The sequence below is a fragment of the Vitis riparia genome, chromosome 11 (assembly GCF_004353265.1).
Source record: "Vitis riparia cultivar Riparia Gloire de Montpellier isolate 1030 chromosome 11, EGFV_Vit.rip_1.0, whole genome shotgun sequence".
Classification (NCBI taxonomy): domain Eukaryota; kingdom Viridiplantae; phylum Streptophyta; class Magnoliopsida; order Vitales; family Vitaceae; genus Vitis; species Vitis riparia.
The window spans coordinates 7031026-7046705 of NC_048441.1; the positions used below are offsets into that span (position 1 = coordinate 7031026).

General features: G+C 36.9%; 1 protein-coding gene across 1 annotated transcript in view; it reads right to left on the reverse strand.

Moving 5' to 3' along the window:
• Positions 1-2025: 2025 nt before the first annotated feature.
• Positions 2026-15680, reverse strand: part of LOC117925662 (L-arabinokinase-like) — a 102402-nt gene continuing 88747 nt past the window's right edge. The window contains exons 27-29 of the mRNA XM_034844727.1: positions 15170-15241; positions 14858-15061; positions 2026-2492 (exon numbers count right to left, since the gene is read on the reverse strand). Of these exons, the coding sequence (XP_034700618.1) occupies positions 2370-2492; positions 14858-15061; positions 15170-15241 (399 nt within the window). The 3' untranslated portion in view covers positions 2026-2369. The remainder of the gene's footprint in view (positions 2493-14857; positions 15062-15169; positions 15242-15680) is intronic.

Sequence of the window (15680 nt, forward strand, 5' to 3'; positions counted from 1 at the left end):
GTTATAAAAAAACATGACTATATTTGATTGAATCAAACAAGTTATAAGAAAGAAAACATCACTATATTTGATTGAATCGTATTAAAATTGCCACACACACACACACATATATATATATATATATATATATATATATATATATATATATATATATATATATATATATATATATATATTTGATTTAATTTTATTTAACAAATAGTGCACTTATAATAAGAAAGCATCATCTCAATGGTTAAAGTCAATTTCTATGTATTATAAGTCATAGGTCAAATTTCATACCTACTCCCTATGGCATAATACCTCAATAATACATGCTAACCTCTGTTCAATACAAATATGGCTTTTTGAAAAAGCCTTTTTTCTACAATTTTTAGTCCAAACAAATCCTTTCTTTTATTTTCATTTTCATTTTCATATGGATGGGCCAAAACATACTTTTTCCCTTAGAAAAGTTATAAATGAAAATAATTTTAAAACAATTAAAATTGCTTTAAAATGTTTATTATCTTAATTAAGATATAAATAAAAATACAAAAGTTTTTATTTTTTATTTTTATGGCCTACATTAAGATCGACTTAAACAATTAAGTTCTATAAAATATCTTGATAGTTTATACTCAAGTCTTACCTTTTGAGTCAAAGCAGATTTGAATTAAGACGCATAGAGTTTGGCAGCTTAACGAATTTGACTGGGGGAATCAAAAAAGGAAGAGGCAGAGTTAGGAATTGGAGGGGATGGGTTGGTGGTTGGAACAATAAAATCACATGTGATATTGAGAGTGAGGGAGAAAAGAAAAGAAAAGAAAAGAAACGGGGGAAGAGGTGAAGTTGCTTTAATCCAAAAATGCATCCATCGATGAAGAGACACGTGTCCATGCTTTGGCCGACATCATAATCTTGGAATGCTCTCAGAAAGATTCTGGCCTTTTATATTCATCCATTAAAATGGAGAGAAAAGTAAATCTTACTTTTGTGGAAAGTAGTCCACATTCTCTTTGCTTCCTCCTCTTCTCTACTCTGCTCTAAAATCCTATTTTTCTTGTATTCAAATACACATTTGTTCACTCTCCCTTCCTCCCTGCCTGCCTCCCTCCTCCTGCATATTGGGCATGAGAATTAAAATTAAGTTCTCAAAGTAACTTTGAATGGGGGTGGGGTTTCAATTTTTGGAGGATTGGTGAAATATAAGTGAGTGAGGAATTGTTGAATATCTGAGCCCATTTTGTAAACAGTCCAAGGTTCTATCATAGACTCATAGTGAGGTACATTAGTGGATTCTGATTTGGGCCACAATCATATTCACACTCACACTCACACTCACACCCCCTCTCCTCTGATATGATTGAAAGAAAGAAAGCCAGGAATCTCTAATACAGGAATTGAGGGGGGTGGGGGTGGTTTTGGATTGGCACTTGTAAGGTGTAAGGTGTAAGGAGATAGGAGATAAGCCAAACTGCATTAAATGCATAAGCATTTTTGCCTTCCATTGGATCCCACCACCCACCTCTCCCTCTATACTCAAATTCAATAATACACATTCCTTTGATCTCTACAGCCCCCCTACCATGTGCCATCAATTCAGTTCAATTACTCCATTTCTCCATTCACCTAATAATACTTCATTCATTATCATTGTTAATATACTCCCCCTTATCATCTTCATCCATCAATCATGTGGAAAGAGGAATACATACCCAAGATAATGAAGATGACCCCAAGTGTAGAACCAGATTGTTTTGAGAATATCACTTTTGTGTGAAAAGCATTGCCCTTTTCAGTTTTATAAAAGGGGGATAGGATTTTGTACTCTAACCCCAACCTTTTTTCTTCGATTCCGATATTTGGGACCATTTTTGTGATGCTCATTCATCCCTCTTCTTATCCAAAACCTAGGAATAAATCACCAAGAAAGCCAAAAAAAAAAAAAAAAAATCCAATGGAAAATGAGGACAACAAGTCCACAGTACACACAAGAATTCTCAAGACCTTTCAACATACCATGGCTGAGTGGGCAGAGAGTTGCAACACTATTGTTCATATAAAGAGCACATACAAATAATCCCAATTGCAACTATGTAACCTTGTACCTTCTTTTCCAAAGACAGGTACCAAGGAGCTGGATCAAAAGGTTGTCAACAGTAAGTGATACACAGGATACAAGTTTATCCCTAAATCGTTTTATTGGATCAAAGAAGTTCCAAAATCAAAGCTAAGGTGTTCTCAAGAGGGATTTCTTGAGTTATTATGTGTAGTTGTTAAGGTGTTCCCAAGAGGGATTTAGTAGCACTGTCCACAGACAGATAGATGCCTATTACAAGAATGAGAGATATAAATGTACTTATTCTTGTTCTACCAAAGTAAAGAAATTAAATTGGGTTGGCAGGAGAGCGGCGACGAATTTTCAGATATCCAAACTTTGCAGCACCTGGTGAAGAGCCCTCAAAAATGAATGGCATAAAGCCTGTGGCATCTTTGTATCTTTGCTGAATCTGGGGATTCAAAGACAAAGGTGTAAGATAATTTCAGAACAGAAAAGATGCCAAAACAGGAATTTATCCGATTGATTTAGGACTTTGAATAGTGTATAAAATGACCTTTTTTTGTGCATGATTGCAAGAAAAGACATGCTAAATGTTCCATTCAATTGTGAGAGCTCTGTTTGCTTTCAAACGAAAATTGATGACAAGAGTGTCGTGCAGTTGAAGAGAAAATTGGAGACCCCTCCACATTTTTTCCTTTTACTAGAAAAGGTTAATACAGTTTTTCTTTTGGAAACCCGTAACTCATTATTGCTGCAAAGGAAATGTCTTAAAAATGCAGATAAAGATATCCAATGATCGGTTATGAGTCATGAAAAAGGTTATTAATAAAAAGAAAAAGAAAAAGAAAATGCAGAGCACACTAATTCAAAACTCTCAAGCTTGAATCAAGGAACTATTGTTTTGATGATGTGCTGCAATTATAAAGTAATATAAACACCTCAACACCAGCAATTTATAAAGGAATTTTCCCAGAAAAAAGAATGTATCATTATGGAACATAGAGCCATAAAAACAATTTTTTTTAGTGAAATTACTGTCATGGCTTCTGAAGTTACAAAAACCCAGACAATCCTCCTCTCGGGCATCCAGAGATACTTCCCTCTGGAAGACCAATAAAGCTACCTGATTTGATGACTGGACTAAAAAGGAATACAAATGCGTTAGCTAGAAACACTAAAAAGATGCAAAACTTAGGAGAGGAGAAAGGCTCCAAGAACTAGCAGACCAATATCAGATGACTGTAAGAAAGGGTTATGAGTAGGGCAAGCTTCTTTCGCTACTAACAAGAAAAAAATTCCCATTTATAGTGAAAGCAAAAGTTTTGCAACTTCATGTTTCCATTTCTAGTGAGAATAGAAGTTTTGTTATTTCGCTAGCACCATTTGTGGGAACTTTTCTTAAAGCTTAAGCTTCTTAGCTTGAGTTTGAATAAAAAATCCCTGGAACCTGAAGGGATTCAACCTGTTGAAAGAACAGATGAAGAAAGGGTTGAGAAAGTTGCAATCCAGAATTAGCGATCAAAACTGCGGCTTAAATGGAAAGGCAACAATGGGAATATCAACATTGGATAGAGCATATTGTCCACCGACAAATGGAGCTCTTCAAAAAGATGATACGTTGACAGATTGAGGCCTTGAACATCCTAACACAACATGAAGAATTTTCAGAGAATAGCATTACAATCCATTGCGATCCCATTATTGGCTGGCCGTAAACTGACAATCCTTCAAATGACCAAGCTTAGAGTTAAACAAAGTTGGGATGTAAGTACAAAGAACTGGTTGCTGAGGCCCAATAACTTAAATTACAAGCTGACTTGACCCTATGGGCACCAAAAGACTGGAACCAGAACCAAATCCATGCATCACCCATCGCTCCTCATTTGCTTCAAGAAGAGTTGCTAGCTCATTATTTGGACTTGAAAAAGTTCAAACTGTATGATGGTATGGAAGACCCTGTTGAGCACCTTTACTGTTGTTGACAACTGATGGCATTAAAAGGCAACCGTGAAGGGCTACTTTGACGAGTTTTTCCTGCCAGCCTGCAGGGGTTTGCTCTCATATGGTTCCAACAGCTGCCTGCACAGTCGATACACAGTTTCACGCAACTCCATGATTTATTCCTAAAACAGTACGTTTGTAATTCCTGACAAGGAAAAGTGTGGACTATGTTTTCAATCTAAGGTAGGCACTTGGGGAATCTGCAAGAAAATTTGTCGATCGATCCATATCAGAAATAATGCAGGTAGAAAGCAAAGATCAAAGAACTATGATGGTGGCCATCAGAAAAACCTTATCTCCAAGAAGCCCATTGCTCAGGTCATTAGCTAAAAGAAACCTCTCCACCATGGAAGAGCAAAGTCAAGGATGGCCAAAGAGGAGCAAGAAGACCTATCTACAACTCTGAAGTGATCTTAAACATAATATCTGTAGGGAATCTTAGATTTCTTCGTTTCATATGGATTAGGTTAGGCACATATGAATCTTCCTAGGTTTTCACTAAATCCTAAGCACAACGGAAACATAAAAATAAAAACTTTACTAGGATTTAGATCAAGTGCTATAGAATACAATACTTTAGACTTGGACATTCTCAAATCTTTTCCTTTCGATGTAGATGAAGATCGAATCCTCTGGAAGTCTCGTACACCCGAGGTCTTCCGCCAGATGACTCTCCCTTGATCTTAGCACATCAAAGGTGGGGTGCTTGGGAGAGTGGAGGCTATGATTCTCTCTTATCTCTTTGGATGGTGGAAGACAACTAACTTGAAAACCTTAACCCCTAATAGGGTTTCCTAACTAGGTTTAAGTGACTTGAGTCCACATGGGCTTGGGTCACTTAATTTAGCCCAAAATGGGTCCTAATTGATTAATTAAGCTCACAAGGTCTTATAATCAATCAATTAACCTAATACAAAAACTTTATTCACTAACCCCTATACAATCTTGCCTTCAATGAACCCCCTGGGCTTCCTATACCCTTTAGAGCATTTAATTTAAGCAAGTCCACTGGCTCATCAGCCTCTCTATTCAAATCTTTAAGTGAGGAGGACCCTTGAAGAGTTGGAATGTGTTCTAATTGCAAGACCCAAGGCTAATGGAGACCCAATCGATCCACTATTATTTGACCCCACATTCTGATACTTTCCTTTAGAAGAAGAAAGTTTAGAGACATTATTTCTTTTCCTCTTAAACCTTTCTACAACTAAGGGAGGAGGAGGAAGGACAAATTTCCTCTTTGGTAGAATAGAATGCTTTGGCTTAACAAAGGGAATATTGGATACAAGGGAAATCAATTTGAGGGCAATGAACGTAACATAGAGTTGAAAAGGCATTTAGAAAAATCTTTTGATCCCTAAAAACATTGTTTTATCTTAAACCAACTTGCTATTTCCTCGCAATGGGACTCCTCTTGGTTAGGGACTTCCACTTTCCCTGCATTTGTTCAAAAAAGGGAAGTTAATCTACATAAAATCAAAGGACCTAAAAATGCAAAGGCAGGAAATAGTAAAACCTAGAGACCATGGTAACAAGGAGACATAAGTCACTTCTGGCTCTGTAACATTTAACTCTCATTTCCTAGATGCCGCTACTACCCCATGTTTAAATCCTTATTGGTTGATGGAGCCCCTATAATGAATCCATTCATACCATACTAAGGGAACATGTACCACTCGTACCGCACTTTGGATTGCTTCATAGTGAAGTATAAAGGACGTCTTCTACCATGATCCTCAAGCCCTTCATATGGTCTAGAACCACCATCGACATAATCGGTCTGATCGTGTTCATGAATAGTTGATTAGAAGTCAAGTGTAAGTAGCTAACCGGATCTTTGAACAATAGGGTAAAGGGAAGAGGTAACCCAACCTCAAAACAACCTTTGGGCAAAAACAATTTACCCTCCATAGGACTACTCCAAGATCTACATTGCTTGAATCCATAAAATACTAGCCTATTGATAGTGGAATATTAAACTGTGCTCAAAACTATTGGAAAACTAAAATTGATATGGAAAGAAATAACTTTGTAAAACTGTAAATTAACTATTAGTTGTCAATTTTTGTATTTTTAGGAAAGTAATTGTTAGGAGTAATTCTTTCCCTTTAATCAGTGATTAAGTTTCTTGATTTGAAGGATTTGTATATGCCGTAAACTCTATAAAAGAATAATCTCAATGAAAGATTATTATTCTCGTGAAACCCTATTTTTCAACTTGATATAAGAGCTAGCAATTTGCTTGCCAAAACCCTCTTTTTTCCTCTCTTTCAATCCTTATTCTCTTTGAAACCATGTCGGATATTTCAAACGAGTCCACTACTGTTCCTCAACCTTCTCTGAACAATCCCATCATCACTAATTCTTCAAAAATTAGTCCTACCACCTTGGAATCTCACTCTGTCCAAATCACCATGATTCGCTTGAATGGTGACAACTTTCTGAGATGGTCTTAATCAGTTCGGATGTACATCAGAGGACGTGGAAAGATGGGTTACTTGATGGGTGAAAAAAGGCTCCTGTAGTGGATGATCCGAACTATGCTATATGGGATGCTGAGAACTCCATGGTGATGACATGGCTTGTGAATTCTATGGAAGAAGAAATTAGTGGAAAATGTTTTAATAAAAAGGGTTACAAATGTTTTAATCCCCTTACAAAACGTTTTTACACAACTACGGATGTTTCCTTTATGGAAAATGTCCCATATTTTACCAAAAATTTACTTCAGGGGGAGAAATTAGTGGAACTAAATTTTTGGGAAATTGTTGAACCTTCGCCTAGTATAATTCTTGATATCTCTCTTGAAAAAGAAAATAAGGAAACTAAGCCTACTGAATCCGAATATGAAATTGGTCTGTCAGAAGAAGAAATACTACGAATAAAAAAAAAGAAGAAGAAACAATCTTGAACCTATGGTTTATTCAAGGAAAAAAGTCCCTGGAAGAAGTAAAGACCGGCCGATCATCCCAGCACATGGTCAACCGAAAGCCCTGGGCAATGGCTCTCTAGATGCCTCAGGTAACCCTCATTTTGTTCCTACTCCTATACATACTTCTTCTTCTCCTGTTACTGATCTAAGTTTACTATCACACTTTGATCCAAGTCCAGAAATATCTGCACCCAAACCTGGTTTAGGATTAGCCCCAGTTGTTCCTGCATAGGACCTTGACCTTGATCTCCCTATTGCTCTCAGAAAGGGAACCCGAGCCTACACTAAACATCACATTGCCAAATATATCTCCTACAGTAACCTTTCTGACAACTATAGAGCATTCACTACAAATATTTCAAAAAACTTGTGGTACCTAGAAATATTCAGGAAGCACTAGATGAACCGAGTTGGAAATTGGCAGTGTTTGAGGAAATGAATGCCTTAAAAAAGAATGGCACTTGGGAGGTTGTAGATTACCAAAGGAAAAAAAAGTTGTAGGGTGCAAATGGGTTTTTATAATAAAGAGTAAAACAGATAGAAGTGTTGAGAGATACAAAGCCAAACTTGTGGCAAAGGGTTTTACTCAAACCTATGGGATAGACTACTAAGAGACTTTCACTCCCGTAGCTAAAATAAACTCGATTAGAGTTTTGTTGTCCCTTGCAGTAAATTCCAATTGGCCCTTACACCAATTGGATGTTAAAAATGCCTTTCTTAATGGAGACCTAGAGGAGGAAGTGTTCATGAGTCCTCCACCAGGTTTTAAAGAAATTTTTGGAGTTGGGAAAGTGTGAAAATTGAAAAAGTCCTTATACGGACTTAAGCAGTCACCTAGAGCTTGGTTTGAGCGTTTTGGCAAAGTAATAAATCATTATGGATATACTCAAAGTCAAGCTGACCACACGATGTTCTACAAACATTCAAATGAAGGTAAAGTAGCCATCTTAATTGTGTATGTTGACGATATTGTGTTAACTAGGGATGATTACAATGAACTAAAGAAGCTAAAGGGGAAAGTTGCTGAGGAATTTGAGATTAAGGACTTGGGGGCATTAAAATACTTTCTTGGGATGGAATTTGCTAGGTCCAAAGAAGGTATCTTTGTAAATCAGCAAAAATATGTTCTTGATCTTCTTGATGAGACAGGTATGTTAGGATGTAAGCCTGCTGAAACACCTATAGAGCCGAATGTAAAACTACAGCCTACAAAAGCCAAGAATGTGAAGGACCAAGATCGTTATCAGAGATTTGTTGGGAGATTGATTTACCTATCCTATACATGCCTTGACATAGCATTCTCAGTGAGTATGGTTAGTCAGTTTATGCATGTGCCTGGACCAGAGCATTTTGAAGTTGTTTACAGGATCCTAAGGTATCTAAAGGGGACACTAGGTAGAGGCCTTCTGTTTAAGTCACGAGGACACCTACAAATTGAAGCCTACACCGATGTAGACTGGGCTGGAAGCATAGTGGATCGAAGGTCCACCTCTGGGTACTGTTCATTTGTAGGTGACAACTTGGTTACATGGCGAAGTAAAAAATAGAACGTGGTTGCTAAAAGCAGTGCTGAGGCTGAGTTTAGAGCTGTAGCTCATGGTATTTGTGAGATTATGTGGATAAGAAGATTATTGGAAAAGTTAAAGATGACAGGTTCATCTCCTATGAAGTTGTATTGTGACAACAAGGCAACAATTTCAGTAGCTCACAATCCGGCTCTCCATGACTGCACCAAACATGTGGAAGTGGACAAGCATTTCATTAAAGAGAAGATAGACAACGGATTGGTTTGTATGACCTATACCCCTATTGAGGAACAAGTGGCTAATGTCTTCACCAAAGGACTACACAAGAGGCAATTCGATATTCTAGTTGGCAAGCTGGCTATGGAAGATATCTTTAAGCCAACTTGAGGAGGAGTGTTGGAAAACCGAAACTGATATGGAAAGAAATAACTTTGTAAAGTTGTAAATTAGCTATTAGTTGTCAATCTTTGTATTTTTAGGAAAGTTATTGTTAGAAGTAATTCTTTCCTTTTAATAAGTGATTTAGTTTCCTGATTTGAAGGATTTGTATATGCTGTAAACTTTATAAAAGAATAATCTCAATGAAAGATTATTATTCCCGTGAAACCCTATTTTTCAACTAGAACTCTTGACAAAACCACATGACCTCATCTTCTTGTACCTTTTTGCCATCATTCATGGAAAAGAATTAAGAGATAAGTGAAATGAAAACAAGAAACATTTAAGCACAAGGCTTAGCACAAGGAAAAACTCACTTGACAAAACCATTGAGAAAATTTCCAAGAATGATAAATGAAGAGGAAACATCATTAAAGGACCTAGAGAAGATATTAGCTCTCATTGGGGAGCTAATCCTCCAGTTACATATTAAAGTCTTTAATGCGTAGACCTTTTTTATTATTATTATTATTATTATTATTATTATTATTATTTTATTTATTTATTTTTTATCAGCAAGGACTTCTCCTAAAAACTAGGGATATGGATAACTCTAAAGAATAATCCAAAACAACAAAATAAAAGAGTCCTAATCCAAGCCGACCTTATTTATTTTGAATGCCTAACAAATAAAGTACTAACTAATAGATAAAATAAAAACTCATAATTATCTAACTAACAAATAAGATAAAAAAAAAACTCATAATTATCTACACTCCCCCTCAAGCTGGGCAAAAAATATTCAGCATGCCCAGCTTGCCAACCATATACTTGGAGCTGCTTCTGGACAAGTCTTTTGTTAAAACATCCACAACTTGCTCTTTTGTAGGCACGTAAGAAATGTCTAAGACTTTACTCTCGATCTTCTTCTTAATAAAATGTCAATCAACTTCAACATGTTTGGTTCTATTGTGGTGAATCGGATTTCGTGAAAATTTCTAAAGTTGCCTTGTTGTCACTAAAAAACTGCATTGGCTGGTGTACTCCTATTTTCAGCTTTTCCTACATTTGTTTAATCCACAAACCTTCACAGATTCCATGAGCAATTGCACAAAACTTGGCTTCAGCACTACTTTTAGCCACCACACTTTGCTTTTTTACTTCTCCATGTTACTAAATTTCCCCAAACATAGGAATGGTACCCAGTAGTTGAATGTCGATCAGTTTCTGATCCTACCCAATCAGCATCTGTGTAAATTTTGACTCCTCTTTCTTCATTTTTTTTTCTAAAAAACAGCCCCTTACCGGGAGTAGTTTTGAGATATCTCAGCATATGATCTTTAGTGGGCAAATGCATATGTTGACTAACACGATTGACTGCAAAGGCAATGTTTGGGTGAGTATGAGACAAATAAATCAGCTTACCAACCAGGCGTTGGTACCTCCCCTTGTCGATTGGCATTTTCTCATCTAAATTTTCTTCCCTCTTGTTAACTTCAATAGGTGTATCAATCGGTTTGCAACCTAGCATCCCGGTTTCTTCAAGAAGATCTAGTGTGTATTTTCGTTGACACACAACAATTCCCTGTGTGGTTCTCGCCACTTCCATTCCTAAGAAATACCTTAAGAAGCCGAGGTCTTTAACTTCAAACTCATTTGCCAAAACTCTCTTCAACTTCTCCATTCCGTCTATGTCATCCCTTGTAAATATAATATCATCTACATACACGATTAGTATAACAATTTTTCCATCAACCGAATGTTTGTAGAACATAGTGTGATAAGCATGTCCTTGACTATATCCGTGTCTTCTTAGCACTTGGGAAAACCTTCCGAACCAAGCCCTTGGGGATTGCTTTAGACCATAAATAGATTTGTTTAACTTACACACCTTTTTGTTACCTTGGTCATCAAAGAATCCGGGTGGAAGTTCCATATACACTTCTTCAACAAGCTCTCTGTTCAAGAAGGCATTCTTGATATCAAGTTGATAAAGTGGCCAATCAGAGTTAGCTGCCAAAGAAAGAAAGATCCTTATTGAATTTAGTTTTGCTACTAGAGCAAATGTTTCAGAATAATCAATTCCAAAAGTTTGAGTGATCCTTTCGCTACAAGCCTGGCCTTGCATCTTTCAATCTTCCCATTTGGATTATATTTCACCGTAAATACCCATTTGCAACCCACTGGATGTTTTCCATGTATTATTTTTCTGCAAGGCTTTCATTTCCTCTATAACAGCTTCCCTCCATTTTGGGTTTTTCAAGGCTTCATGTATATTCCTTGGCATTGTTTCTTTAGAGGAAATATGGGTAACAAATGCTTGAAATGAGGTTGATAGCCTGTGGTATGAGACAAAGTTTGAGATTGGGCGTTGGGTACACGATTTTACTCTCTTTCGAAGCGTTATTGGTTTGTTTAAGTTGTCACCTGTTTCCTCACAAGTTTCACCTTGAACATCAAGTGGACTGTTGCTGTCAGATTTTGGTTCAATCTCCAGTTCAGATTTTAAGTCAACTCGTGATGTGTTGAGCTCTATTTGTTGAGAAGGTTGCCGTTGAGAATAGACACAGAGCTGTTGTTTTGGTGGTTCTGTAGGTGGTGAATTAGTATCTTCCCCTGTAACAGAATTTTCAAGTATTAATGGCACTCTAGATTCAGTTATGATGGGTGATTCAGGTAGTAATGGTGGCAGTTGGTCGGCTGGTGGGCTATTTGGCAATTGAGGTGATGATGTTTCTTGGAAGCAATCTTCACTCATATTCTCCCCCTGAAGAGTGGTGATGGGAAAGTATGGTTTTTTTTCAAAAAATTTGACATCCATGGTGATAAAAAGCTTGCCCGAAATAGGATCAAAACACTTGTACCCATGTTTAGTGGATGGGTAACCCAGAAGAACACATTTAATGGCACGAGGCTCAAGCTTAGACCTATCAGGAGCTGTGTAGTGAACAAATGAGGTACAACCAAAGATTATTAAGGGTAAGTTCTGATGAAGCCGAGAGTTAGGGTAGGATTGAAGCAGTGTGTCTAAGGGTGTTTTCATGATGAGTATCCTAGAGGGCATTTGGTTGATTAAGAAGACTGTAGTTAAGATAGCTTCGCCCCAAAGACGTTTTGGCATGTGGGTAGTAAACATGAGGGATCGAGCTACTTCTAAGAGGTGGCGGTTTTTTCTTTCAGCAATGCTGTTTTGTTGGGGGGTGTCAACACATGAACTTTGATGTATGATTCCATGGTCTTTTAGGTAAGGTCCAAGGATGGAATTAAAATACTTTGTTCCATTATCTGTTCTGAGGATCTGAATGTTGGTTTGAAATTGATTTTGGATCATAGAATGAAACTCTTTAAAAGATTGGGTTGTTTCTGATTTTTCTTTTAACAGGTAGATCCAACAAATTTGTGTGTGATCATCTATAAAAGATATGAACCACTTGGTATTGGTTAAGTTTGGAACTCGTGAGGGACTCCAAATGTCGCTATGTATCAGGGAAAAAGGTTGTGAGACTTTATGCGGTCGTAGTGGGTAGGTGTTTTTATGGCTTTTTGCAATTTGGCATATTTCACATTGAAAATCATAAACATTTTTATTACCAAATAGGGCTGGAAACAAAGATTTTAAGTACAAGAAATTGGGGTGGCCTAACCTAAAGTGCCATGACATTATTTCATCATTACTAGAAAAAAACCCTAATTCACTACCTGCAACATTAGATTGTCCATTCTCCACAGCTGAATCCTCATAATAATAGAGTCCGTCACATTCCCGAGCTTTCCTAATTGTCCTCCCTGAAGATAGATCTTGAAACTCACAACAAGAAGGGAAGAACTTAGCAGTGCAATTCAAGTCCTTGGTTAGCTTTCTTACTGACAACAAATTGCAAGATAAATTTGGCACATAAAGCACAGAATTCAGTTCTAATGAATCTGAAAAAGAAATACCTACCCACCCTTGCTTCTGTTCGCTGGTACATTGCTTCTGTTTGCTGGTACATTGCTTCTGTTTGCTGGTACACTGTGTACCATTTGGATCCTTCTGATTTGTTGAAGTTAATATTTGGATCACTAGTTGAGGTTTAGGCTTGGAATCCTCTACCTTCTGGTTGTCTCCTTGGTGTCCAGTTTGCTGGTTTTCCGTGAATTTTCCAGCAAGTGTCATGAGTATGCCTGGTACGGTTGCAATGGTCGCACCACAGGCGCTTGCATTGCTCTCCATTGCTTCTGTTCGCTGGTACACTGTGTGAGACAAGGGCAGAGCCATCAACCAGCCCTTGATTGTTGTTTTTATCTCCAAGCATGACTTGTTTTCGATCCTCCTCTATTCTTACCTTAGCAAAGACATCGTTGATTGATGGAAATGGTGATCTACTCAGTATTCGTCCATGGACTTCATCAAGTTCCCTATTAAGGCCTACAAGGAACTTAAAGACACGCTCCTTCTCGATCATTCGCTTCTGTTTCAGGCAGCAATCTTCACATCCCAAATCAGATTCATAAAATAAATCTAACTCCTGTCAAATATTTTGTAATTCAGTGTTATATTGAGTAACACTCATCGTTCCCTGCTTCATCTCTTTTATTCTTGTTTTTAAATAAAAAAACTGTGCTGCATTGTCCATATCCAAGTATTTTTTTCTTGTCAAGTCCCATATTGCCTTCACGGGTGAGAGAAACATGAAAATCTGACCAATCTTCGGCTCCATTGAATTTATCAGCCATGCCATTACAATTGAGTTATCTGCTACCCATGACGAATAAGTCAGATCTGTTTTGTTTGGTGCACTCGTTTCTCCGGTGAGGAAGTCCAACTTTCCTTTGCCACAAATCACCAATTTGACGGACTGGGACCATTGAAGATAATTTTTCCCATTTAATTTGTGTGTTACCATCTGCAGGGAGGTGTTATTGTTGACCTGGAACGTTGCTGTTGTTTGCATCTTCACCTGAATCTAGTTGTCTCATTGTGCATCAGTTCTGCCACTGTTACATGGCCGTCTTTACCATTGCCGGGATTCATAAGATTTTTTACTCTGATACCATAGTCTTTAATGCATAGACTTTTTTTTAATTCTTTTTTTTTTTTTTTGATCAGCAAGGACTTCTCTTAAAAACTAGGGATATAGATAACTCTAAAGAATAATCTAAAACAACAAAATAAAAGAGTCCTAATCCAAGCCGATCTTATTTATTTTGAATGCCTAACGGATAAAGTACTAACTAATAAATAAGATAAAAACTCATAATTATCTAACTACCAGATAAGATAAAAAAACTCATAATTATCTACACATATGTTGGCACCTAGCCCAAGAGACATGCAAGCTTGTGTTGAAAACTGTCACTTTGAAAAAATAATTGTCGATGTTGCATACAACCTTTTCTCTTTCTTCTTCAACATTACTATCGAGGTAAAAAGGAAAAAAATAGAGAAAAAGGAGAGAAAAAGAGAGAAGAAAAAAGGGTAAAAGAGTAGGACAGAGTTTAAACCCCCATCCTTTAGCAAAAGAAGAGCTCGCCAGAGCTTTGGGGTTTGGGGGGCAGGAAAGGTACAAAAAACCAGACGACCCTCATCTCAAGCATCCAAAGATACTTCATTTTGGAAGACTAGTAAAATTACCCGACTTGATGACTTGACTGGAAAAGAATAAAAATGAGATACCTAGAAAAACTAGAAAGCTGCAAATGTTAAGAGAGGAGAAAGAGCTAAAAGAAGTGCAAGCTCGTGCTATTATTGGCAAGAAAAAATTTCTGATTTCTAGTGAAAACAAAAGTTTTGCAACTTCAGATTTTCATCCACTATATTCCATTGATAAATTTGCAACGTTATGTAATATTGCTCAAAATTCTAGCATCTTACCTAAATATATATAACAAAATGAAAATGATGTCTAGTATGATTGTATATAATGACCAAAGCAAACAACAATATCAGTAAGGACTTGTATTCATTTTTTATGAAAGATAAGGTTTTAGGGAAACTACCTCAAGAAGTTGTTGACTGCTCCTTAAACAATTGCTCCCTATCACACAAACTGTTCCACCACTACCACCTCCAGTAATCTTTGCCCCATAGAGAGACCCATTTCCAGATCTATATGATTTACTATGTTGCATCTCCTGTACCAATTTTACTAACCTATCTGTCCCATCAGAACCAAGCCCACAAGCACTATAGCTGTAATGACACTGCAACAAAAAAGTTCTTACATCATTTGTTGTTCATTAAAAACATGTTTTGAGTTTCTACTTCATGTAGCTTCTTAAAAAAGTAACAAACAAATCAAACAGAAATACCTGATACATCAACTCCCCAAGAGCATAAAGTTGCTCATCTGAAGTAGTAGCACTTAACAATGCTTTGAAAGCCTACACAACACATAACACAAATGGAAATAATCGTCATTTATAAAAATGCACGAGTAGAAGCCTACTAAGGTAGCATCCTTCTAGGTCATAATGTGTTCAAGGAAAACAAGAGAGAACTTAATCAAGTGAGGAGCTAAAAAAAGGGATGCCAGATATTAGTCTATGTTTGTATATAGGTTATAACATCTTATGAGAGTCTATGTGCATTTATTTGGTACAAGGCAAGCAATCCATTGAAATTAATTAGTAAGCATAATCCAAGATGAGATACCTGCCCAAAATACGCAAATATGATAAAAAATGAAAACAAAAAGTCCAAACTACCTCAAAAGAAAAATGAAATAAGCCAAGCAACTGAGAGATAGTGAAAAATATAAATGCCTACAAGCAACCTACAAATTTGAGAAGAAACAATTCAAAGAGAAGTTTTTCTACAAGA